This window comes from Myotis brandtii, unplaced genomic scaffold (genome assembly GCF_000412655.1).
Source record: "Myotis brandtii unplaced genomic scaffold, ASM41265v1 scaffold927, whole genome shotgun sequence".
Lineage (NCBI taxonomy): Eukaryota > Metazoa > Chordata > Mammalia > Chiroptera > Vespertilionidae > Myotis > Myotis brandtii.
The window spans coordinates 2,056,309-2,083,567 of NW_005371823.1; the positions used below are offsets into that span (position 1 = coordinate 2,056,309).

The window sequence follows — 27,259 nt, forward strand, 5'->3', positions numbered from 1 at the left end:
GCAATTTAAGAGAACCACCTGATCAATTGAAGTATCAATGCCAGCTGACAGTCATGACTTCTCATCAAAGCTAGGACTATATTTCTGCAGAGGAGACACATTCTCTGCTTGCTCAGAGGAGCCCACCATTTATTTAATGAGTTCAACTAGATCAAAAGTGCAATGGTAGCCTCTAAAAAATGTATCACAATTGATTACTTTCAGTTGTTTTAAAAGTAGATTTTACTCCCGAGAACTTTAACTCAACGTTCATTTTAGCTCCCAAATGTGCTAATGCTGGATTTGTGATAAGTAGTTAAATTGGGAGGCTGAACCAGTTGGATGTATAATGATAATTTAAAGTGCACGTTTTGGTAAATCCTATCTTTCCCCTTATTATATATTAGACTCTTTAAAAACTATTGTTATTTAACCTTTTCTTAAAAATCAAATGGCTTCAGGATAATTAACTAGCATTTTGGAGACATAGCTTAAGTACTATTTACTAGAGACCCTTCCATTATGTTCCTCAGACCTTTTTCAAACCAACAGCAAGTATAATTTGGCTTTCACCCATAAGTCTAAACACTGTAAACATTGAAGCATACTTTCCAGAGACCTCTTATTTCCTGTTCTGATTCTGGCAAGGTAGTCTCCTCTCTGGTATTCTAACCTTGGGAGGAATTCTTCGGTAGGATCATGCGCACAGTTAAGTATTGCTCTTTATACTTTGTCTCAAGTAAGTAAGTTTAAAGAACAACAATGGTAAGAGGTTTGCCTGAAAAGCAGATGGTGGGTCTAGTCCCGGTTCAATCGACTGTGTTGTCCCAGTGGTCGGCAAACTGCGGCCCCTTGAGTGTGGCCACGAAGTTTCAATCGCACTGTACGTGCGTGCCTGCACATGGTATTTTGTGGAAGAGCCACACTCAAGAGGCCGCAGTTTGCCGACCACGGTCCTAGGCAAACCATCCATGCCGCAGTGTTCTCATCCATGAATTAATGGGGCAATTTCTGGCATTGTTTCCTGTCAAACATACAGGAGGTGCTTGATAATCTATGACTGCACAAGAAATAGGTAATTTCAAAGACATTTCTCAACTTTTTATCATATTTAACTCAATCCACTTCTGTGAAAAGTAGTCAACCAGCAAAATAAAATGCAAATTAACCAGGTCTCCTGTTCCACCACTATTCTTGGGGCGGTCTGGGAATAGAAGAAACCAGCACTGGGAGGTGCTGCTAGAAAAAGGGGGCAATGAAAATACAGTGATATAATAAGCACCTTTATCTGTAAAGAACTAAATTAAAAACCAGAAGGATCCCTGCCCCCAAATGGCCAAATGGACCATGAACTAAAGAAGAAAAAGGCAGTATTTTATATGACCAATTCCTATCCAGAACTCTTGACTTTTTGAAAAATGTCAATAAAATTGGTTTCTCAAATGAGAATTTAATATTACTCAGGGCATCTCCCAAGAAGTGGCTAACATTAAGATTCTTTTACTCAGACTTACTGCAAGAAGAAATGTGTGGGATGAGTGTGCAATAATGTAAGATAAAGGTGGAGAAGGGATTGTGGAGATGGTCATCTCTGGAGATCAACCCAGAGAATCCAATGTTTCATGTGAGGCAACTTCTGGGGTCCTCTACGTTAAACATCCTTACAAAGGGAAATTTTCTTCATTTCTTTATACTTGCCTTAATTTTTTCTATTATTTCTGGCCCATCCCTATTGGCCATTCCTTTCCCTTTTGAAACTTAAACTTCTCAAAGGAAACAAACATTTAAACCTTTATGGTAAGAAATGAAAAGAGCCTAACATGAAACTCTGAAGTCTAAAATTAAAAGTAAAACAAAGAATGCTCAGTGACCTTTTTGTCGGAGACTCACATGAAGAAATGTCATGGTACATTGATCAAACTTTTATTCATTTGCATTTTCGAGATGTTGCATTTATACCACATGACACTCAACAAATTACAATACAATATGACATTCTGCACAAATCATTTCTAGTTTCTTCTTCGGCTGTGTTACTTCAGCCCCTGGAGAATAGAAGAAACCAGCACTGGAAGGTGCTGCTAGAAAAAAGGGCAATGAAAATACAGTGATATAATAAGCACCTTTAAAAAAGTGTAGTAGTCTTTTTTTTTTTTTTTTCTTAAGGCGAGAAAAAACTTTCTCTCTACCTTAACGTCGCTGGTAGAAAAAAGGGCAATGAAATACAGTGATATCATAAGCACCTCTAAAAAGGTGTAGTAGTCTTTTTTTTTTTTTAAGGCGAGGAAAAACTTTCTCTCTACCTTAACGTCCGTGGCTGGGGCCTGTGAATTAAACTCATAAAAGACAGATTAACAGGAGAAAAAGCATACAGACTTGTAAACGACTGAACTAAAAACCAGAAGAAAAAAAAACACAACAAAATGGTCAAGTTTATAAAAGAAAATTTAATTGATATTTTAAATTTTACTTCCATGGGGGCTACACAGGAAAGAAGAGAAAAGTCAAAAGAAGCAGGAAGACTTGGAAGCTTATGTACCGTTTTGACAAAGAGTGATAAATTGTGAAGTAAATAGGCAAAGGGAAGGGGGGTGGGCTTCTAGAGGGGGTGAGTCGTGGAAAAGTAAATATATGGGGAAACTGACGGAAAATAAGGGTTATGTTAGGTAAGGGTTTTTTAATGTAGGCTCATCTCAGTGCCATCTGTTTCCAGTGATGAGGACCAGAGGGGACACCTTTACGAAGGAAAATCTATGCCGTTCTTCCTGCATCTATTGCTTCTCAATTGCCTTCAACTCAAAATAATCTTTATGCCGAAGTGGCATATTTTAGGATGGCATATTATGACCCCTTAATATTCTAAGAAGCAATCAGAGTTCAGTTGCTTCTGTAAAAGTATTCGTTTCCAACCTGTGTTCTGTGGAGCTAGCTCCCTAAGGTGTCTTATTTTTTTTTTTTTTAAAGTTCTATGGTCAAATAAGTTAGAGAAATGCTGAGTTAAACATGATTTCTTTTTCTAGCAGAAATTCTCAGAACGTTTAATTAACTAACAATACATTGTGATTCGACAAAAGGGAAATAATAATTCATTACGTTTCCTAAACTTATTTGACCGTGGAGCATGATTTTCATAATATGTTCCAAGACAAGTGTTTCCTGTAATACATATTGAGAAATAGTGGGATCCGCCACATTTGTATGTAAGTGCAAAAGTTTAAGTGGCCACTGAAATAAGTATAAGCCAAAAGGGAGAGAGCAACTGAATGAAGCTGCCAAGTGTCAGTCAGCAGTAGCCATGCTGCCTTTGAATCATGCTCTGGGACTGAGCTCCGGTTGGTTCCTAGGAAGAAAAACTAAAGCATCGAAAGCTTCTGGGTCCCACTGAATTGAACCCCTTTCTTGGGCACTAAAGAGCGCCAACGGATGAAGGAAAACGGTCTCATGCGCTCATGTCCATCCGTGGCTCAGTACTGTGCCAGCTGTATTATTCTTAAACATCTATTAACATGATTGCTTCATAATTACAAAGGCTAACTGCCAAGCATTTTTCACAGGAAGCAAGGCAATGCTTGTCTTTCATTGCTCTATTGGCTGGTGCAAAAGGGTCAGCATTTAAAAAAAATCTTTTAGATCTTATTTTGATTGAAGAAACACCTCTAAAAATACCACTTGAGGGGCTTCAAGATAAAAAAGAAAAAGCACATTCAAGGTACAAAACTAAATAACTGCAACAATATAATGATTTGGGGGTAGGGAGTACAAGATTCAGGATGATGGAAGTCATGCCTTCCCTCCTGTTATGCTGTGCTGCCAGAACTCTAGTTCCAGAGACCAGCCTCCATGCCATGCCAGACCTACTCAGGTTCCCAATCAGGGGGCATGATTCTTGATCCTCAAAGGTCAATTCCACCCATGTCCCTTCTTCATCCTCCTCCATGCTCCCTGGAAAGGGGCAGAGCTAAGCACCCACGTCAGAGGATTGGTTGCAAATCCTATATTGTCTCAAAGCTTCAGGGAAAAGGGGAGAGAGAGCGACTAGTATTTACTGAGCACCTAGATGCCAGATGTTTTCATGAACATCATCTCATGAACAAACAAATCTTTTCCTTATTTTGTACATAAAGGAAACTGGGACTTAGACTGGTTATAAAACTACTCCAAGGTCAACCCAAATGCTGATGAGTAAATTAGGTTAAAATTTGAGCCAGGTCTGAGTCCAAGGTCTGTTTTATAATATCATGCTGTCTCCTGATCATAAAACACTTCATTTTATATGGGAGCATAAATGGCCCATTTCTCCCAGGATCTAGCAAAATATCTCAACTTTCATCATCACTTCTAGAGACCTGATAATGTCTAGATCTTGTCACTCATTTGCCCAAGCCAATGAAGCTATTTATTTTCATCTCTGGTAATAAGCTTTCTTAACTCAGCATTTTTCAGGGAAAAAAAAAATCTAAATTCTTGAATTGCTTCATTTCACGCTCATTCTCTGTGCGTGAATCTTTTTGGCTTTTAAAAATAGAGTCCAAATCATTGCGTATTCAGATATGAAACACAGGAAGGAGCAACGGGAACACTAATGTGGTCTCCAGGCGAAGAATACCTGTGTCTGTAGTTACCCTAAATTAAACAGAAAACTCTCAGATTTATAAATAAACCAAATACTATCCTAGGCCTGTAGACTTGGATTCTACCCTTCTCTTCACAGTTACTACCCTGGCTAAGAACATTTGATTCAGCCTCATTATTTAAAACTAGAGGCCTGGCGCATGAAATTCATGCGTGGGTATGGTCCCCAGGCCCAGCCTGCGATCAAGGCCATCTTCCCCAGCTGCCCGCAGCCGGCCCTGTCCCAACGCCACCCATCCCCAGTTCCCCGTTTGCCATTGTGTGATCGGTGCCTGACGGCTGGGGGAAGGGACCGAGAGGTTGGCTGTTCCTGCCTGCTGGCCCACCCCACCCCCGCCACGGGTGGCCATCAGGCAATTGGAGCCTGCTGGCTGAGGAAAGAGACTAAGAGGTGGTCAGTGTGCCTCATAGTGACCGGTCCAGAGGTAGTTCTGGTCGTTCTGCTGTTAGGGTCAATTTGTATATTACCCTTTTATTATATAGGATAGAGGCCTGGTGCACGGGTGGGGGCAGGCTGGCCTGCCCTGAAGGGGGCCTCAGATCGGGGTGGGGGATCCCTGCTGGGGGGCAGGGCTGGCCAGGGTGAGGGGCCTCAGGGTTTGCAGGCTGGCCTCACCCCCAATAAAGGTGGGGGTCCCCCCTGGGGGCAGGGAAAAAAGCCTGGGTTTGGGGCCCCTAATCGAGGTGGCAGTGCCCGCTGGGGAGTGGGGCCGGCCTGGGCGAGGGGCCACGGGCACTTTGCAGGCCGGCCACACCCCTGGCTTTGTCAGGAAGGATGTCCAGAAGACGCCCAGTCTATCCCGTTTAATTAGCATATAACCCTTTTATTAGTATAGACTAGAGGCCTGGTGCACGACATTTGTGCACTGAGGGGGAGGGTCCCTCAGCCCAGCCTGCGCCCTCTCAGGAAGCGGGCCTAAGCTGGCAGGTGGACATCCCCCGAGGGGTCCTTAGGGCTGCCACGGAGGTGGGAGAGGCTCCCACCACTGCCACTGTGCTCACCAGCCAGAAGCCGGGCTCCCTGCTCCTTAGTGCTGTCTCGGAGGTGGGAGAGGCTCCCACCACCGCTGTGCTCACCAGCTGTGAGCCTGGCTTCTGGCTGAGCAGTGCTCCCCCTGTGGGAGCACACCAACCACCAGGGGGCAGCTCCTGCATTAAGCATCTGCCCCCCGGTGGTCAGTGCACATCATAGTGACCAGTGGTTCTGCTGTTCGGTCGATTTGCATATTAGCCTTTTATTATATATGATGATGATAAGAGTTGTTCTCTTAAGTTCCTTAAAAATTCTATAGTTAACTGCAACTCATTGGCCTTTCCAGAGATAACACAATCTGAAATAATTCAAATCCCACCACCACAGTCCTTTTTAAAATTTCTTTGACAAATGCAAAGGACATACCCATCTTCCAGTTAAATTTCCTTTTGAGTCCGACAAGAAATCAAGAAACAAAGAAAAAGGTATAGTGATCCAGCTAGACCGTGATTTATAGTGTTTGGAAAACAGTTTACTTAATGAGGAAGTAGCATAAAAGTTTGCTTATCTTGGTCACAGGTATTATAATTCATATCCCTAAAGGGTAGAGAGAAAAATCATTCTTTTCCAGGAAAGACAATCCTATATAATAAGAGGCTAATATGCAAATTGTCCCGACTGAGAGACAGACCTGGAATTCAACTGGATGGGGCTGGCCAACTGCCCACGGCCCCTCTCCCAGCCAGCACTGCCCCCGATTGCCCCCCCCCCAACCCTGATTGCGGCTCCTCCCCCTGGTCAGTCTGGCCCAATTGGCCCTGATCAGGGCGGGCCGGCCAGACCCCACCTGTGCACAAATTCATGCACTGGGCCTCTAGTAATACCATAAAGCTCCTTCCCTCTTGCTTAGCCTGATACTATATATTCACCTGATACTATATGTTTACAATGAAAATAATTCTGCGGGTGCAGGTCCTCACACAGATGCCCGCAACCCCTGCTTTCAAAATCTTATACTCAGAGACAACACCTAACAGGCTACCTGGCTCAATCCTTACTGGATAGCAGACAACCTACCTTCCTAGGGCAGTTTCCTCATCATTTCATGCCCCTCATCAGCCCACCACTTCCATTTCCCTTCCTCACCCACATTTACACAAGAGTTCTGAGGCATGAGACACTTGTGAGAGTGAATCACATCCACTACCCCCTGGTAGAGCTGAACAAGCACTAGTCACTCAAAAATACCCTTCCCTGGCCTGATTCCTGGATTTAATTTCCTAATGAAGTGATCATTCCTTCAAGATGGAGGATCAGAAGCATTTCAATGGCTGTGTGTAGTTCTCATTTACTTCATCAAAGGTTCTTTGGACATGGTCAAGCCTACAGGTACATGTAGTAGAGGAGATACTTTGGGGGAAATGCCTCCTTTAGCCACTCTAGCAGATGTCAAAATGGGGGAGAGAAGGAGTGGGCAATTTCTCTCTCCACATATACAAATATTCACCCTTTCTGGCCACCCATGCAGGGACCTTATAAGCAGAAGTCCTTGTCAGGAAACTTTAGTCACTCTCAGGTAACTCTACCTTCAAGATCATCCTTCTACCTCATTCATGTGAGGACAGCACAGTACTCTCAGTACAGTGCTTCTCAAACTACAAAGTGCTTATGAATCCCCTGGGGACTTGGTGGAAATGCAGATTCAAATTTAATAAGTGTGGGGTAGACTCTAGTGCAGGGGTGGGCAAACTTTTTGACTCGAGGGCCACAATGGGTTCTTAAACTGGACCGGAGGGCCGGAACAAAAGCATGGATGGAGTGTTTGTGTGAACTAATATAAATTCAAAGTAAACATCATTACATAAAAGGGTACGGTCTTTTTTTTTTTTAGTTTTATTCATTTCAAACGGGCCGGATCCGGCCCGTGGGCCGTAGTTTGCCCACGGCTGCTCTAGTGCCTACATTTCTAACATGCCTTCAATGGACACTGATGCTGCCGATTGCAAACCACGCTGGAGTAGCAAGGTCCGCGTCTCTTTCCTCTCCCAGAACTGGAGCACATTATACCTTAAGGTCTCTTTGTGGCTGGTTATCCACCAAAAGAACTAAGCCAGGCAGGAGACACAGAACCTTGGCATGCTGCTCTCACTGCCCAGACTCCCGGCCTTCCTTCCTGCCCAGGTGGAGTTGCCACATTCTTGCTTAGCTAAATGACCAACCTGGCTCAGCCTCCCCAGCCTTATCTGATGCCACTCTGCCAGCAACTCAAACATCCGGAGCACCTGCTCTAGGACACATTCCTGGGCCCTCACCTGAGATTCTCATTCATTAGGTTGGGAGTGGCCCCAAGAAGAAACAGACACTCTAGGTCAGTGGTTCTCAACCTTCTGGCCCTTTAAATACAGTTCCTCATGTTGTGACCCAACCATAAAATTATTTTCGTTGCTACTTCATAACTGAAATGTTGCTACTGTTCTGAATCATAATTTGATATGCAGGATGGTCTTAGGCGGCCCCTGAGAAAGGGTCGTTCAACCTCCAAAGGGGTCGCGACCCACAGGTTGAGAACCGCTGCTCTAGGTGATTCTGATCCATTAACAAATTTTGGGGAAGGAAATACATGTAACCTCTTCAATGGATTTGAGAAACCTGTAAGCTATGGTTGTTAATGCCTTTACGTCAAGGCAGAATGGTTAAAAACAAAACAAAACAAGTTGAGCATTTCATTCTATGATAGAACTATTTCCCCCCGAATTTCAACACTTGCTTAGGGGCATTTATGATTATTTCCAGTGCAATCTGTCTTTTTCTTTTTTATAGAAGTTCACTAAAAGTGTAAAATATGTCCTATATATCCTATAGAAAATTCTTTTAATGTAGGTATGATTAAAGATACACTCAATTAATGAGAAAAGTATCAAAGGAATGATTATTTGCCCCCCTGATTGAACTGAAATGGAGTTGTTCATATACATACAATTTAAAAAATATATCCAAGAAGAACAAACACTGATATCAGTTAAAAAAAATAAGGACTGAACATTATTACCTTTAAAATGGCAAAGGCAGATACAAAATACAAAAAGTAACTTTACAGATGAAATGTCCTCCCTAAGAAAGGCTAGCATTGGCTATTTAGTCTCTGGGGCAGATGTGGCATCTTGCTGGGTGCCAGCCTCTGTGGGCACAGCCTTGGGGCCAGCCGCAGCAGCAGTGACTTCGGAGACAGCGGAGGTGGCTTCTGGACTGGAACCAGTCCCTGCCCGACCAGGGGTGGCCTCCATCTCACCGGGGGTGGCCTCAGTCTGAGAGGCTAACAGTTCGTGACTGACGCTGGCATCTGTTAGACAGGGGATGTCAGCCTGAGTAGGCATGCCCTCTTCTTCTGTTTCCATTTCTGTTTCCTGACTTTGAACTTCCTCATTTTCTTCTACCATAGCAGGTGGTAACTGCAATAAAGTCTAATAAAAAAATAAAGAAAAGGAAAATATCAGTATAAATGAACTCAAGTAAAAAGAATTGGCTTATAAAGTTAAGCTCTCACATTAACATTATTATCTTCCTAATAAATACTGTTCGCTCTTAAGAGTTCTCCAGAACAATGCTGGCTATTTCATTTTACAGATGAAACAGCTCTGATGACAATGGCCTACGTTTTGCTGAATATGCCAACACGGATATCACAAATGATTAAAATACATATTAATTCTCTAGAGAGGAAAATAATATGAAAACCTATTAGATTTTTTAGCAAAGGGATTTGCTGTCACACTTCTGGAAAAACAGTGGCTGATTAGGACTGATTAACACACCGAGTCGAGAAGGGCCAACTTTGATCAAGGAGCCCTGTGAGGGGCAGGGAGAAACCAAGCCCTGGGACAAAGCCATGGCAGGGAGGGGGGAGGTACCAGACTCTGTTCCACCCAAACACTGGAGCAGCTCTAGATGCTGAGCCTGGTTGCTGGAACAGGTGGGAAAGGGGTTAGTGAAAAATGAGAGGGCTTACCAAGAGGCATGAGGACACTATGGGGGATAATAAATATGTTCATTATCTTGACTGTGACGATGGTTTCACAGGTATATACATGTGTCAGAACATCATACTGTATACTTTAAGTAAGTGGCTTTTGTTGCATGCTAAATTATATCTACATAAAGATGTTTTGAAAGTATGGATGTTACATGAATAATAACAACCCATTTTGGTTTAGTTGGTTTTCTACAAGGAATCATATATTTAAAGATTTATTCTGAGGTGAAAGGAATACAGTCAATAATACTGTGATAATGCTGCACAGTGATTCCTAAATTAGTGGGGTGATCACATTGTAAGGTATAAGAATGCGAAATCACTATATTGTACATCTGAAACTAATATAACTAATATAATATTATAAACCAGCTACTTAATTTTTTTTAAAAAAATGATATATTCTGCAACAGATAATATTCTTTAGTAAGAAGAAAACTAAGAGTTAGTGCTGAGAAAACTCACCTGATGATAGTGATGGGTGGTCTGTATCAGGTGCATATACATGTTGTACACAAAGTTTGCCATTTGGGGCATATTCTTTATTACCTGTACTTCATGAGATGGCCTCTCTCCATTCTAGAAAAGGCAAAAAGGAAGTTAAATATAGTGAAAAACACTAAAAGCTAGCATTCCAATAGGAGCCCATCTCTCTGCTTTATGTGAAAGCACTATTGGGTTTAGAGGACATAAAGATGTAAGTGTGAGAATCAAATAAAGAAGGAAAAAGAGTGATTCCATTTAAATGTAGAAAATGTAGAGATCAGGAGGGAGCCAAGAGTCACTAGCTTTTAATACAATTTTCAGGCTGGTAAGTGCAATATGAGTTTTGGTCCACTAACTAATGTAGAAGAAAAAGAGAGAGCAATCATTTGGAGAGAAAAATCACCAAAGTCTAAAGTAATGGCTCCTCATACTGTATATGCTCCAAAGGCAATTCTCAAGATTATTCTGAAAGAAAATGTTAAAACTGTTCTTCCTACTGATGTTTTTCTAAAAAATAAGAAGCTAACATTTACAATGAGAAGCTAACAATATCTAGACTGTCAGTCATGAAGGTGAACATTCAGAAGGAATTTTTACTAATAAAGAATGCATATACAGTAAGAGATGTTGGCAAACAGTAGTCTAAAGTGTCAGCATTGTGTATCTATCAGGAGCATCTGGGGGAGAATGTTCAATCAGAGGCCTGGGCCTGGCCCCAGAGATGTTCATTCAGTGTCTGAGATAGAATGAGGTGCTTCAAGTGGAGTAGTATTACCACAATCTCAGAAACAATGCTTTCTATTTGTTCAGGAAAGTACAAAATTTGCACTTCTTGCTAAGCCATACTAGAATAAAGATGAACAACTTTCCTATTTATAATCAATCATATAAAGTCTCCCCTTTCTTACTACAGGAAAAATTCAGAAAACCATAAAGGTAAAAAACTTTTATCAAGAGATAAATAAATAGAAGTGACTTAAATAAAAGTGGCAAATCATTTAAGGCACATAAAATTAGAAATACTCAGTACATCAAGTAGCATTCCCAGAATTCGGCAGGGTGGCAGGCTCGCATGTCAGCAGGTGTTCTTTTGCTAATGGTCACTTTCTGCAATGGTCACAGCATGTGTGTGCAGAGGCTCCCATGCTGCTACAACCACAACACTGCCTTCAAAACAGGAGGGTTTTTTGTTTTGATCCGTTTGCTTATTTTCAGGTGGCTTTGCTGGGGAGCTGCCTCTTCTGGGAGGCAGTGCTAGCTGCTCAGTCCTCACTGCCCATCCCCACAGCCTCTTGAGCAGAGCATGGGGAGATGCTATCTGACCTCAGGCCCCAGGCTTGAATCCATGGTGCTGTGCAAAGCACCAGTTTCTACACTTCTGCTCATTCATATTGCCTGAACTGCACTCCCAGTTTTCACCAGGTGTGTCCCTGCAGCCCTTGGGATTCAAAGCACCTGGGGAATCCTTTCAACCCCAAGACACAGAGGCTCTGCCCCAGACCTCTTGTCAGGAATCTCTGCTTAATCGTTAGCCCACAACAGATGGAGAACCTCAGCGCTACAGGATTGTGTCCAAACTTCAGAGATTGACTCTCAAGGCTTTACATGACCCCACCCCCATCATCTCTCTCCACCGGTTTCTCCAATTCCTCTACAGCAGCATTTCTTTACCTTTTTGGAAGGTACTTAGCATTATTATAAAACAAACACACAGAATTTAATCTTGTTTTTTTCCCTAAGAGGGAAGAAAAATGTACTGTAAACATTTAAAAGTTTTGTTTAAATTCCAATGGATCTCCAAGACATTTCATTAAATGAAATGGCAAAGCCCAAGTCTATATAGTATGCTTACCTCCATGTAAGAAAGAAAATAAACAGGTATCTGTTCCTTTGTGCCAAGGTAATATATAAAGAATAAACCAAAAACTAAAGAGATTGCTTTTATGGGGGAGAGGAGAGGAAAGGGAAGAAAGAAGGAGGGAGAGGAAACCGAAAGCAGGGATGAATGAGGAGGGAGTGGTATTTCTCTGAGTATAACTGTTTGTTAAGTATACGTGTATATGCTGCTCCCTCCCACATTTTCCCAGAATGTAAGTTTCTTAAGTCTTCTCCAAGAGCTAAATTATTTATTACTCTGTTAAGTTCTTCTTACAAAGCTACACAGTGACTATGAACATGGACTCTGGAGTCAGCCTGCCTGGGTTTTCAAATCTCGAATTCTTCATCCACTAGATGCACGGCCAAACTACTTCTCTAATCCTCAATTTCCTCATGCGTAAAATTGGGTTAATAAGAAAACCTCCTGAGCAGGGCTGTTACTGAGATGAAATAAAATAATGTACATAAAGAACTAATTGCTTGATACATGATGAGTACTCAATAAATGCTGGCATATATTATTTTTATATAGAAAATCTAATTTAGTTCCTTAATGCAAGCAACATTCTTAAATCAGTACGTAATTGGAAGATCTGTCTGATCATGTTCCTACCTAATGTAATCATCCATAAGAGATTACAGCTCAATAGAATGAAGAAGCCCTACCTTTCTACAGGTTGGGAAAGGTTCCGTTGGAATTATATGCAAATGAAGTGGGCGGGCTGTGAGCTGGCTGAAAGCTGGAGTGAGTTCGAAACAGTTTTGGAAGAGGGATACTCTGGCGAAGATATAAAGTCCAAGTCTGGCTCGAGACATGGCCACCACTAAGCGACGAACATCCCTTTGGGAAACAAACAAAATTAACATACATCAAGATTAATAACACATTTATGTAGCTTTTTAAATTTTTCTTACATATTCTACTAAATATTCCTATTAAGCTGTGTCAATAAAAAGTTAAGTTTCTTCAAAACTTAATAGAGTAAACATTAAGTTAATCTATGTTATGTGACTAGTAAACCAAGTACAAAGTTAATGCTTTATCGCTAATCTATGCGTTGGCTTCTTCTTTTGGGAGAGATCACAAAATAACTGATGCACTGACTAAAAAGATCCAAGTAGCTACATCAGTATTATGATATAGTTCAGTTGTCAGTCACCAGTAGTAAGACAATCTGAACCAACCTTCCTCCATTTCTTAACCTACAAACTCCAATGCTCCTCAAAGTGAAATTTTACTTCCTGGGTAATTCTCACCACACTTTTATACTTATTTGTAACAATAATTACAAATATAATCATATATAGTATGATGACATGGTATAACACCACATAATACCATGTCTTTTTTCATGTATTACTCTAGTACCTGGGCTCAATGTGAGTTTGAAACAGTTTTGGCCTAAAATAAGTATTCAGTGTTCACATAAACAGTAATAAAATGGCTAAATTGAACGACACAACTACACATGTGACTATCTAATGAATTATATCTGTTTTCTTTATCTTTTAAAGGGAATATATGCTTTTAAAACTTTGAGTCAAATCAATTTATAAAAAGAGTGATATCCATTAAGTCTAACTTTAGTATGTGTTTTAGTAAAAAAAGATAATTTTAGTTTCAAATATAGAGGACAGTTTTTCTGGAGATGCTCTTACATATCTATTTGGATTTGTATTTTACAAAAAAGAAGAAACACTTAGGTAGGAGAAAACATATCCCTTCCCATAACGTTCTGGTCTCCCCTTCACACCCAGAAGGCTCTCCACTCTAGGCAGGGCACAGATCCAGGGCTGCAGCAGCCCTGACCTGGCCCCTTGGAGGAACCGTGCTCTCGTCCTCAGGGCTGCAGTGCAGCAAAGCAGCTTTGCAAGCCTCATCTCCCTGCGCAGGAGTGTTACACTAAGATCCTCTGCAGATGCAGGTGTGGGCACCTGCTAAGGATATGCTCAGTGTCTCCCCAACTGGACTCTAAGCTCCAAGAGGGTAGAGATCACGAATATTAGAATTATTTATACAGACTCAGAACCCAGCACACTGCCAAGTAATAGACTGACTTGAAAGAATTTATAATGAATGACCAAACACTATGAGCATGACAAACTACCAGTCAGAAAAGTAAGTGAGCAGACAGGGTTCCTTGGAGCTGTATCTTGAACTCAGGGCAATGAGATCACCACCTGCTTTCAGTCCCCCAAACACGGCTGGGCAGAAACACTGTTCAACAACAGGTTGTCGTTCTGACAGACCCTTATGAGGACAACACAGGAAGTGACAGTCTCACTGCTTTGCACTGAGCAGGTCCCCAGCATTTCTATTGGTACCTGGGCTATTGAAATCAGGTGGGGACAAGAACAACAAATGTTGGGAAAGGGACTAGACATTATTCCCATAAATGTCTCACTACTCTGGCTTCTTAACGGGTCCACAGTGTCCTAAGACACGTTTCTGGAACTAAAGCAGAATAATCTGGCTCCTATACCATCTCCTATAGTGTCTACCCTGGATGAAAAAGATGTGGGCAAAGGCAATATGACCGGCACAGGGAAACAGAAAGGGTTAAATGCAGAGTTACACATGACTTAGGTAACTACACCCAAGAGAAAGGAAAACATGTCCACACAAAACCTGGTACATGAATGTTCATAGCAGCATTATTCATAAATGGCCACAAAGAAGAAAACCCCCAAATATCCATCAACTGATAAATGATCAATGAAATGTGATATATCCACACAATGGAATGTTATTTGACAATAAGAAGAAATGAGGTATTCATACATGGTTCAACAGGAATGAACCTTAAACACATTATGCCAAGCGATTCCATTTAAACGAAGTGCCTAGAATAGGTAAATCTAGGACAGAAAGGAGGATAGTGGTAGCCGAGGACCTGGGGAGAGAAGGGAGTGACTGCTGGTAAGTACAGGGTTTCTTGTGATGAAAATGACCTTTACTGATTGTGAAGATAGCTGCATAACTCCATTAATTAATATGCTAAAAATCACAGGCATGTTCACTTAAAATATGTGAGTTGTATAGTATATGAATTCTATCTCAATAAAGCTATTATTTAAAAGAGAAATAAGAAGGAAGTAGGTTTCCTTGATCTCTTGAAACATAAAAAACAAAATATTAGAAAAAGAAAGATATGAAAGATTATCTCTGTGAACCAAAATATCCAAGAAAGGTTTGGTAAACTTCTAGCTAAGGTACCTAGGGAATTTACGTAATTGGAATCATAAATAATACTTAAATTAAATTTCCCCTGTATAATCTAACAACACCAGAACCATCACCAGAAACCCTGATGAAGAAGCTGGACGTTCAAGAGCAAATTTTGGCAAATAAAGAAGACTGATTACGTGGATAATGGTATTTTTGCTTAGAAAATCTTGATATTAGACAATACCAAAATCAGGTTCTTTTTTAACCTTTCACTTATAATAAGCATTTTATCATCATCATCACCTATTTTGTTTTTAAGTTTCTAGAAAAGTCAGGCAAAAAATAGCAGAGAGCTAAAGTCATGGGAATCTAGAAAAGACAAAGCACTACAGAGTAAGAAAAAAGGTGGGGAGGAGAGGAAGCAGCGCTCATGCACTCACACTGAGTTTTTACGAGATTTAATTATATAAATCGTAATGATGCCCCATTCAGAGAGCAGCCAGCTGTAACTCTCACTGCGGAAAAGGAACTGCTTTTTAGAGAAGTTAGTCTCCAAATACTTGCTTGACAAGTAAATAAACAAAAATAAACTGTATTTTAGAATGCTACGGTCTTCAAACAATTTCTTGAAACATTCTATCTTTGCTTACTCTTACATAAAGTTATCAGTCGAATGGAACCTGACCACTGGGCTAAGCTCCAAACAGCGCTTGACTTACTGATTACACTATGAGAGCTTCGAGAATTTTCTCTTTAATCTACAAAATAAAATAATAAAATGAACTCTCCATATAGTTTTGCTATTAAATCATATGAGATGAAGGTTTATATAAAATTAAACAGCTACTTTGTAATAAGAAGACATTATTCCCATAAATCTCTAGCGCATAAGTACATCACAATAAGTGACAAAAATAGATTATTGTTTGTTTTGACAATTCTTAATCCTGAGAGAACAAATGGTTCCTTTATCCTCTAACACTGAAGCTGAGAGACTGTGTGGAAACACCAGAGATCCTGTGTGATGAAAAAGTCATTCTGAAGAGACGCTTGTACCACTTTACTTCTTTTAATTTCTGACAGATCCATTCTTACACTCCAACATACAGCACCAAAAGCTGTCATAACAATTAATTATACTTTAAATTTAAAAAAAGTAAAACTACTTAGCCACAGGAGTTTAAAACTGAAGCAGAGAGTAAAGTTCAATGACATTATGACAATTTTTCCTTACGCACCTCAGATGGCCCACTGCCCTGGTTCGTACTAGAGAAAGAAGAATATAATCATTCTGTTGACCTTGAAATCTGTCAACAGTTGTCACCTAGAAAGAAAAAAATGGTAAATATGGCATACTTAAAATAATCAATCCAAAATAAACATGACCATATACTTGGCATTCAAAAGATGAATTAATGAACATGAACTATGAAATAAACCACGGTAACCAGATGGCTATGTCCCTATGTTACTCATTCACAGTCTTCCCCTACTAAACTACTCAATTCCATGAAAGCAAGCACTGTGTTTAGCTCATTATCTGGTATCCTGGTTTGATGCCCAGCAATATAACTTAAGTTTGCTCACTTATTATTTAACACATTCCTAGTTCTCATCTATAGCATTCCTCTATCAAAAAATAAATAATCTTCATAGTACTTATTGTTCAGTTTGAAAATACATGTACAAGTAAGGAAATTCAGGGAGGTTTCCGTCTAATGTTGGCACCCAAGCATTTATCTTTTTCATTAATTCAACAAGAAGTTTAAATGCTTATTCTGTAAAAATTACAATCATAGTCCTATCTTTGGAAGTTAACATTTCTTTTTAAGTCAGCTTCACAGAGGTATAATTGACATAGTAAAATGCACTCATTTAAGTGTGCAATTTGATATATCCTGACAATATATATTCCCTTAAACCACTACCACAACCAAACTTTCCAAGACCTCAGGCCCCTTGTTGTCAAATCTGTATTCCCCACTCCAGGCAACCGCTGAGCTGTTTTCTGTCACTACAGATTTTTTTAAAACCAGTTCTAGAATTCCATTAAAATGAAATCATACACTATGTACTTTTTTGCCTAAGTTCTTTCACTCAGCATATGTTTCTGAGACTCATCCATGTGTTGTGTACATTAAAGTTCATGCTTTTTTACCTCATTACTATTTTACTGAATGCATATACCACAATCTGTTTATCTACTCACTTGTTCCTGGCATTTGAATTGCCTCTAGTTTTGGGCTATTTTGAATAAAACTGCAATGAACATTCTTATATAAATATTTTTGTGCCATGTTTTCACTGCTGTTGTATAAAAGCTCAGAGTGAAATTGCTGAGCTGTGTGGAAAGTGTGTGTGTAACTTTATAAGAAACTGTCAAACTGTTTTCTAAAGTTGCGGTACCACTTTATACATTCATCAGCAATGTTCCAGTTCCAGAATTCCAGTCGCTCCACATCCTTGCCAACACTTTGTATATGTCAATCTTTATAATTTTAGCATTCTACAGTGTGCATAGTGGTATACCACTATAGTTTCAATTTGCACTTCCCTGACAACAAATGATGGTAAACACTGTTTCACATGCTTATTTGCCATTCGTATGTCTTCTTGTGTGAAATATCTGTTCAATACATTTGCCAATTTAGTATTGGGTTGTCTTCATTTAACAGTGACTTCTACAGAAGTTAATATATTCTGAATTCAAGTGCTTTGCTCTTGTGTGTGGATGTTATATTAGGAAATTCTGTTGTCATCCTTACCATGTGGAGAGCTTATCTCAAATGAGAATGGCTGGCAGAAGGATGAAATGAAACTTGGTCTCTGACTACATCACCAAGTCCCTCTAACCTGGAGCCATGCTACTTTCATCTTGCAATGGCAGGGAGTAACTGTCTTTATTATTTGAATTAAGTTTTTCTGTTTTTATAAATAAAAGAACTCAGATATTGAGTTTCTTCTATTTCTAAACTTCCTACATCTCAAAGTTATTAGCTTCTCAATTTTGACTGTCTAAACCCCTTATGGAGTGTCTAGTCCTCACCGCAGTCCTTTCAATTTTGTCTTCATTTCTATAATTTTGTTTTATTTTCTTCCATTTCATATTTTGTCTCTTGCCGAGTTCTTTAATTCTCTACTTTGTAGCCCTCCCTCTCAGATACGGTTACTTCATTAAAGTACTTTAAAATCCAAAGCTAACTGTGTATTCAAAACTTCATCTGTTCCAGGCCAACGTGGTTTTTTCTGGAACATGTATCTTGTCAATTAGTATGTTTCGATGCTCTTTACCTGATTTTTTTCCTGTATAAATTGAGCTTGTGCTAGTTTCTGCTTCCCCACTATTTCACCACTGAGTAAGTGGATTTCCTTACCCACTTATTATGCGAGTGATTAGGGTGGGGTGAGCAGGACTGTGTTTTAAAGGCTGTATGTTTTTGTTTTGTTTGTTTTTTTGTCACAACCGAAGGTTCTCTTTTCTTCTGCTACTATAGAGACAGTCTATTTGCAAATAAAGCTATGGCACATACAGTTCACCGAGAGGTTTCTTTGAACCAATCTGGGACCAGGAAGGCGTCTGCTCACCCCAATTCCTGAATCCATTGTTCAGAAACAGGGATGTGGCTCTTATACTTCAGAGAATGCCACTCACCTTCATGAAGTGCACACTTGCAGGCACTTTCAAGACCAGTCCCCTAAATTCCCTTCTTCCCCCCATTTCCTTCATGATTTTTGTCACCCTGTGTTCTCTCACTAAAAACGGAGTCTGTCTTCTCTTCCTCCCATTTTCCTCTTACTTTTGGATTATTTCCAAGAAAAGGTGAAAGAGCTTTTATACAGTGACCAAAGTCCTAACCTCATCATTACTAATATATTTGTTTGGTTATTCTTTCCAATTTTCAACCCTTTATTGATAAAATCAAGCATATTTATTTATTTTTTTATATTACTCCCCCACATCTCATTTGCTGTGGACATGACCACAAAACATTTTTCCCACTAGGTTTTCTTTCTGCTACATTGTTAGCATTTGGCCTATTGGGAACATTTTATGAGCCCTTACTTATATTTTTTGCCTAGATCAGCACTGTCCAATATCAATAAAACACAAGTTATATGTGATTTTGTAATAGCCATCAGTAAGATTTTACAATAGCTATCTGAGATCTCTGGAGTCTTGTAGATGTTCTGTCTAGCTAATCCTTCTGGGTTGCTAGTGACCAGACAGTTTATTGTGATCACATGATCATCCTATATTCCTGTTATATAAGACTAACTGATATGGTAACTATGGATTGAGCAAGAATTATCTTTAAAAGGGTTAAGACTCAAACTCAGGAGGAACTAAGGCAGTGGAAGGAATCACAACATGTGAAATTCCTTATATAAAAATTTATTAACTTTAAATAATTGTGCCTATGTTGCACATAATAAATAAAAACCTTTACAAAAAAAAATCCTAGGTCTGGATGCACTTCACAATTCTTAATCTTCAAGAAAAAAACACTCCCTTATATACACACAAAAAGAGACAGAACAAATTATACTTTTGCAAATAAAACAAAAAGTGATACAATTCCCATCTCTACTCTAATAATACTTAAATAATCTAATTTTATTATCCATCATTTTGCCAGCAAACATGTTATAAACATTTATTTCTGATCACTATCTATAAAATTTTCAGTGTGGTAGTTGAGACAGAAGTTCAAAGCAAACCAACAACACTGACAGATAGGTTTGTCAGAGAATTACTTATAGTTCCTATGACAGCATTTTCTCACATATCTTAAAAGGAGATAGCAAAGAGATGAAGTGCGACAATATAAATAACTCATAATAAATACAAATCTTTCCATCTTACCAACATCATAAATAAGAGAATATATGCATTATATTCATAAAATTACCTTATTTGGTCTTCCAATCAATGGATTGCTCCCACATCGTCTATTGATAATGTCACGAATAAGATGCTTTTGCCCATTATAAGTTGTTAGAATACTGATCTTGTCAGCAGGATAACCAAGTAAACACATGTACATAAAGAGTGCCACTACATATTCTGCCTCTCCAAGATTCTGTAATGCAAACATAATCAGATTGTGCATTTATTTTCTTTTCTTTCAATTTTATATAATTAAGCAACTAGCACAATTTGTTCATTTATCACACTTCAAGCGGTGAAGAGTTAATAATTTGGACAAGTGAACACCTTACATGAAACTGATGAGTAACATTATCCTAGATTAACATCGATAAATAAATGTAGAATATTTTAAGTGTTACCCTTTAACATTTGCAATATATTTATAATAAACATCATAAAAGTTACCAACTTAAAGACTTAATACTTTTGGGACCACAACAATCACAATGCAGATCGATAATTTTCTGCTGCAGGGTACTGGAACGATGGCTATGGAAAGAAACATTAACATAAAGGGGCAAGGCAACTGGCTTAGAAGCCAGTGTAAGATTCAGTCTAATAACACATACATCCAGCAGTACTGTAGTCAACCTTCCATTTTTACACCATGCTTTTCCTTCTTCATACTTCACAGTATTTTTGTGTTTTGTGTTTGTTCTCTAGGTTAAGTGGGAAGAGAATGTGCCCTCATATTAGTCAGTCTGGCTGACTCTAGGGACTGGTCAAACTTGGAGGAAAGGAGCTCCCCTGGGCCTGAAAGTCAGGAAGCTCACACAGGCTGCTTAGTGCAGGTCAGGAGAGACTGATGGAAGGAGTAAGAGATGAGGGGAGAGAGTAAAAGGAGAAAGAAGCATAACATATAAATCAAAAAAGAAAGACAAGAAGCTGCATTTTATGCCCAGGTCATAGGAAAATTACAGGAAGACCTTCAAAAAAGCCATTTATATTCTGTGACACTTGTGACACTCACACAGCTTCTCTCTTAAATCTTCTGGTTCTTTGGAAGACAGCAGGGAAAAGAAGCTGCATGGCCGTGTAAATCTTATCAATTTCTTATCAAGAGCAAACTACATTTATTTAAGCATCAGCTCTAATACAGGTAAAAGGAATCTTTTGGTGTAAATGCTGCCAGGCCTTTTCGTACCGATTACCAATATATACTTATATATGTTTGTTTTTCTGTTCCTTTTTATAAATAAAATGGAACACTATAGATATACTTACAACTTGATTTTTTTCATTTAATGCAGCATAAACATTTTTCCTGCCAGCAAACCAGGTTATAATGTTGTCATTCTTAGTGGCAATTCAGTATTTCATTATATGGACTAGGTAACAATATAATTAATCCCTACTGATAAGACATTTAGGTTGTTTCTAATTTCCAAAATAATTTACAGTAAAAGGTAAAATAAACATTTTAGCATATAAGTCCTTTGTAAATTCATCTAATGTTTTTTAGGAAGAATTCCTAGAAGTGAGAACATTGTGCTTTTAATACATGCTGACAATCTGCCTACCAAATTACTTTCCTACTAGCATTGCATGAGTATCGAATTTCCCCAAACCTACACCAACATATAGTACTGACAATCTGCCTACCAAATTACTTTCCTACTAGAGTATCGAATTTCCCCAAACCTACACCAACATATAGTATCAGAGGTAAAAATATGTGCCAGTGATTTGTACTTGCTATAAATCTATATTTGTGTGTGTGAGAGAATTGCATATTCTTGTCCTTATTGCATTTTTTTTGTTGTTGGGGAGCTGATTTTTAAAAAAAGCAAAAACAATTTATAAGAGTTTTATATACATTCAGATTTCAACCTGTTGTCTGTTAAATGTTGAAAATAAATATTTTTTCTCAAACCAGTATTTTTCTTTATGATTTTTGCTTCTGGTAACAAGCTTAATAATCTCTTTCTCACCCAACATTATATATTCATCAATACTTCCTTCTTTCTGGAAAGTTTTCTTATAGTTTCCTTTGTGTATGTATCTTTAATCCATCTGAAATTAAAATTTTTGTGCTGTGTGTGAGGAGGGGATCTAACTTTCCTTTATTTAATGACTAGCCACATGGTTCGTATCACTGATTTAGGTAGTAGTTCCACCTGCCAAATGCAAAATAAACTTAAATGTCTTACGTTTTTTTCTTACCTGATAAAAGTAAGGATTAGGCTCAGACTCTCCCACTCCCTGAAAATCTTCAACATTGATGAGCTGGAAGTCATACAGCAAGCCAGCATTTGCTGTGCTAAACTCCGGCAAGAGCTGCACATGGGGTAAGTTGCCTAGTTTCTTGTATCGCCAGTTGTACAGGTTGCACAAGCTTTCCAAAGACAAAGCCCCCCAAACAGGAAATATTAGCAAGGTAAAATCCCTTTTAACATAGATAGGGCATTTCTAAGGAACTGTGCTCTTCCTCTTAACTTTCATGCTCCCCACTTTGTGCTCCTCTTTCTAGCAGTAATGCTTTTTCATCCTTTGCCTCCCTACTTCAACTAACCAAATCAGAGGGCAGACGACAGTACAGAAGTGACAGCTCCCATGTGCTCTCTGAGGCGATGCTTCTTCACCCAAATTAAAGAGCAGGGAAAAGTCCGTAAATTCAGGGAAATCTTGAGGTAACTATGAGATGGGGCCTGTACACTTTATGAAGCAAGAGTTGGTGTGTTCTCCTCTTGTTCACTTTTTGCTGTATATTTCAAAATGATATTAACTGCATATCTTTGGTGGGGGGGGCATAAAAGAAGGAGAAGGACAGTGGAAAAAATTCACACCCCATGCCAAGGCAATGAAGGTACATTCAGATACTGAGATGGCCAGTTCCTGGACAGCAGGGAGTGCTGAGAGTGTATACAGAAGATGCCATCAAATACCTGGACTACGGAGCTGGCGCCCTTAAACTAGAGTAACCCTCTACCTTGCTCTGGCTCTCCCTTGGGCATCGAGGTCCACAGTAGGAACTCCAATCCGGACGAAGCGAGTGAAGAGAGACTGCTCCATGTTGGAATACTTCTGAAAGGCCATGTTCTTAATGACCGGAGGTAACTGGTGATGATCACCAATCATAATCCATCGTTTCAGTCGGCTAAAACCATCCTGAGGATTCTGGAAACAACAAGTGAGGAAATGGCAAAATATTCTAATTGATAGATTATCCTGCTGGTCTCCTACTTATTGTACAAATTCTTGCTAAATGGCTTCACTAGCTTACTAAATCTCCATATTCACCTGCTCCACAGAGAGGAATCTGGCACATTCACAGAATGACTTGTGCATCAAGTATAGGTGCCAATGCGTCTGGCTGATGGTGTATGAGGAAGGATGGAGGATTGAGAAGGCAAGCATGGAATTACCCTATTTTAACATTTAGGGTAATCCAAAGAGGTCTGGGAGGTATAGGTCAGAATTAGACAAAGATTGCATAGAAGGAAACAGATGCCCATATAGGTCAACATAAACACCTTGCATCACAATTATGCCGAGGGCCAGTTCTGAACCCCCCAACGCAGTAAAAATTACACCTTCTTTAATTTCCTACGCTACCATTTCACTTTCCTACTTGTGTCTCCTTATCCTTGAAACATATCCTGATAAAATACATTTCAAGTCCCAAATAACTTGGCTCATAAAAAACTATTTTTGGAACCCAATTTATCTATAAGTTAGAGCAATCTCGATTCTTAAATTAGAATTCCACATTTTGTTTTTAGTGCTTTCATAGTAAAGAATATTGTATAATAAGAAACATACTTAAACATCATCATTTAGCTCAAAAGATTTAGGCATAAGATAAAGAAAAGCACTGTACCCAATAAACATCAAAAAGAATTCTAGAAACAACTCTAGTGAAAGAAATGGAAAAAAAAAAAGCCTCTTTCCTCCAAACACTATAAAAAAAAAAAGAATTCTAGAAACAACTCTAATGAAAGAAATGGAAAAAAAAAAAAAAGCCTCTTTCCTCCAAACACTATAAAAATGCAATTTTCTTTATTAAAATTACTTAGTTTTTCAAAAAGTAGACTGTGAATTTTTAAACAGTACTCCAAGAAACAATACAAACTCCTAAATAACCAGTGAATATTTTAAAGGAAGTTTACAGGCTTAAAATAGCGTATCAAGCATAATGATGTTAAAGAAAATACGTAACTATGGCAATTAGCACCCTAAAATTATCTAGCTTTCTGATCCTGCCCCTGTGAATTTCTGTGTCTCAGATCTCAGTATCTTACCTGTAGGAGAAGAGGTATAAACGTTTCTATTTCCAGGATCTGAGCAGCCTCCTCCATTAAAATGTTGTCATACTGAGAAAGGGAGAAAAAAGAAAGTCTGTGAGCAAGACAGCCTGAAAGCCAAACATACCATCATAACCACAACCATGCAAAACAACACCTAAATAATTTCAGATAAAAGTAATAACTCATTCAAACAGAAAGTTCACGATCTTATTTATCACTGTGCCTCTGCTTCTCCAAATTGTCTTTAACCTCAGGGAAGCCCCCTAAATATATAACTCAACCTTGAGGAGATCCTGTATATCATTTCTTGGACTACAATATCAATTCAGTTCTTTAAATTCTACATAAGCAAATCAACTTATGATTACATATGAGGTCACTTTCATTGGTACTTCTTTTTAATTTTTTTTTTAAAAAAAACTTACATTCAATATTATTTTGTAGTAGTTTTAGGTGTACAGCATAGTGGCTAGCCAATGATATGTTTTCCCCTTGGCAGTTCCAGTACCCAACTGGCACCATACATAGTTATTACAATATTATTGACTATATTTCCTATGCTGTACTTTATATCCCCATGACTATTCTGTAACAACTAATTTGTAATTCTCATCCACCAGTACTCTTATCATAGGTAGTATTTTGGGGTGAGTTTTTCTCCTTATGAATCCTACCCAGCACTCAACAATCTCTGATTCAGCCCCTGGCATTCAATATATCAACAAAATATGTCAATTTTACCTTAAAAAACTCCCTCTTGATATGCTGATTAGCCAATGGGAAGGGTAGCGGTCGTACGCCAATTACCATGTTTCTCTTTTATTAGCGTAGATGCTGTACTTTATATCCCCATGACTATTCTGTAACAACTAATTTGTAATTCTCATCCACCAGTACTCTTATCATAGGTAGTATTTTGGGGTGAGTTTTTCTCCTTATGAATCCTACCCAGCACTCAACAATCTCTGATTCAGCCCCTGGCATTCAATATATCAACAAAATATGTCAATTTTACCTTAAAAAACTCCCTCTTGAACCTATTTATTTTTCTCCATTTCTACTACCACTATCACTCTAGTCTAAGCCACTACTCTGACTACTGCAAGCAATCGCTTTACTCCTCTCCTGTCTTATACCACCTACATCACTGATAAAACAGTCATCAAATCACTTCACCTCCCTGGTATCATACCTTTCATTGTCTTAGGGAAAAAAATCCATTATAATGTGTTGTACAAGAGATGAATTAACTTAGGGCATTGCCTTCCTCTCGTTCTTTATATGTCACCTTTCTCCTCATTATTATGCTTCAACCATGTTGACCTAGTTCATCTTCTCAGAAATGGCAAAACCATTCCTGCCTCTAGTCCTCTTCATGCTATCCTCTCTTCACTTTGTCTACTTGGCTCTTTCTCATTCTGAAAGTATCAGGCTAAACCCCAATGTGTCTAGGCCTCCTCTGACCTCCCAATCTCAAACGGTTTCACAGTATTCTCTTCCTTTGTGTCACAGCACACCACATTTGTAATTCTGCGTACTTACTTGTCCGATGCCTGTATCCTCCCACTACCCAGTTTACCCAGATATGTTAGGTACTGCTCATCCTATCATCCTATCTAATAATAGACAAACATGGTAATTGACCATACCTTTGCTACACCTCCCATTGGCTAATCAGCACGATATGCAAATTAACCACCAACAAAGATGGCGGCTAATTTGCATACTGCAGGCAGGGCGGGACAGCGCCATCCCGCCTGCCCTGCTATCTGTGACCCAGGGTGGCGGGCGTCCTGTGTGCGACCCAAGCACACTGACTACCAGAGGGCAGATGCTCAACGCAGGAGCTGCCCCCTGGTGGTCAGTGCGCTCCCACAGGGGGTGTGCCACTGCTCAGCCAGAAGCCGGACTCATGGCTGGCGAATGCAGCGGTGGTGGCGGGAGCCTCTCCTGCCTCTGATGTCCGACTGCTGTCACTTGGACATCCCCTGAGGGCTCCCGGACTGCAAGAGGACACAGGCTGGGCTGAGGGACCCCGCCCCTCTCCCCCCTGAGTGCACAATTTTCATGCACTGGGCCTCTAGTATGTAAAGTAATAAAAAAAAGTCTTTCTCCAACATAAAAATATTTAATTCTTTCTTTGATGGTTACTTCTTTTATCTGCCTAATTCTCTTCTAGATCAATTCTCAACATGTTTTATACTTCCCTCCTAATTCTGATTGCTACATAGTGTATCTTATACCTTGTTTTATTGGTAAAACACAGTCTTTGAGAATCTCACTTACTACATATTAGAGTTCCTTTGTTTTCTGTTTTAAGGTATTCTCTTATTTTGTTTTCTAGGGAAATGGAAGGTAGGGGGATAATATATACTCTTAATGCTTAATTAACACTCCCCTTTTAAACTAATCTGCACTAATAAAAGGGACACATGCAAATAGACCATCCCTCCGCTACACCCACCAGCCAATCAGGGCGAGTATGCAAATTAACCCAACAAAGATGGCGGCCACAGAGCTGGAGGCTTGGGTTGCCACAGGCAACGGAGGAAGCCAAGCTTGCCGCCCACCCTGGCCGCCGCTGAAGGAGTGGCTGGGAGCCTGGGTCTCCGGGGGGCGTGGCCAGCCTGAAAATGGCCCTCAGCCCTTCACCCAGGCTGGCCACACCCCCATGGAGTAAGAGTCCCCACTGGGGGGCCTGGCCAGCCTCCAAACAGCTATCATCCCCTCACCCAGACTGGCCAGGCACCCCAGCAAGAACCCCCACCCTGAAGGGGGTATGGCCAGCCTGCAAACAGCCATCAGCCCCTCACCCAGGCTGGCCACGACCCACAAGCGGGGACCCTCACCCCATGGGGGCGAGGCCGGCCTGCAAACCACCACAGGCTCCTCGCCCAGGCCGCCCCACACCCCAAGAGAACCCCCATCCCAATCC

General features: G+C 39.7%; 1 protein-coding gene and 1 long non-coding RNA gene across 2 annotated transcripts in view; one reads left to right on the forward strand and one right to left on the reverse strand.

The window, feature by feature from the left end:
- Positions 1-5,801: 5,801 nt before the first annotated feature.
- On the forward strand, positions 5,802-7,686 carry LOC106724678. Its single transcript, XR_001360518.1, has 2 exons — positions 5,802-7,316; positions 7,540-7,686. It is a non-coding gene; the product is annotated as an uncharacterized LOC106724678 (long non-coding RNA).
- A 752-nt stretch (positions 7,687-8,438) lies between these two features.
- The window catches only part of AQR (aquarius intron-binding spliceosomal factor), a 97,012-nt gene continuing 78,191 nt past the window's right edge, over positions 8,439-27,259 (reverse strand). Inside the window, exons 28-35 of the mRNA XM_005885767.2 lie at positions 24,319-24,390; positions 23,007-23,194; positions 22,241-22,412; positions 20,058-20,228; positions 16,386-16,471; positions 12,645-12,819; positions 10,080-10,193; positions 8,439-9,045 (exon numbers count right to left, since the gene is read on the reverse strand). Coding sequence (XP_005885829.1) covers positions 8,716-9,045; positions 10,080-10,193; positions 12,645-12,819; positions 16,386-16,471; positions 20,058-20,228; positions 22,241-22,412; positions 23,007-23,194; positions 24,319-24,390 — 1,308 coding nt within the window. The 3' untranslated portion in view covers positions 8,439-8,715. The remainder of the gene's footprint in view (positions 9,046-10,079; positions 10,194-12,644; positions 12,820-16,385; positions 16,472-20,057; positions 20,229-22,240; positions 22,413-23,006; positions 23,195-24,318; positions 24,391-27,259) is intronic.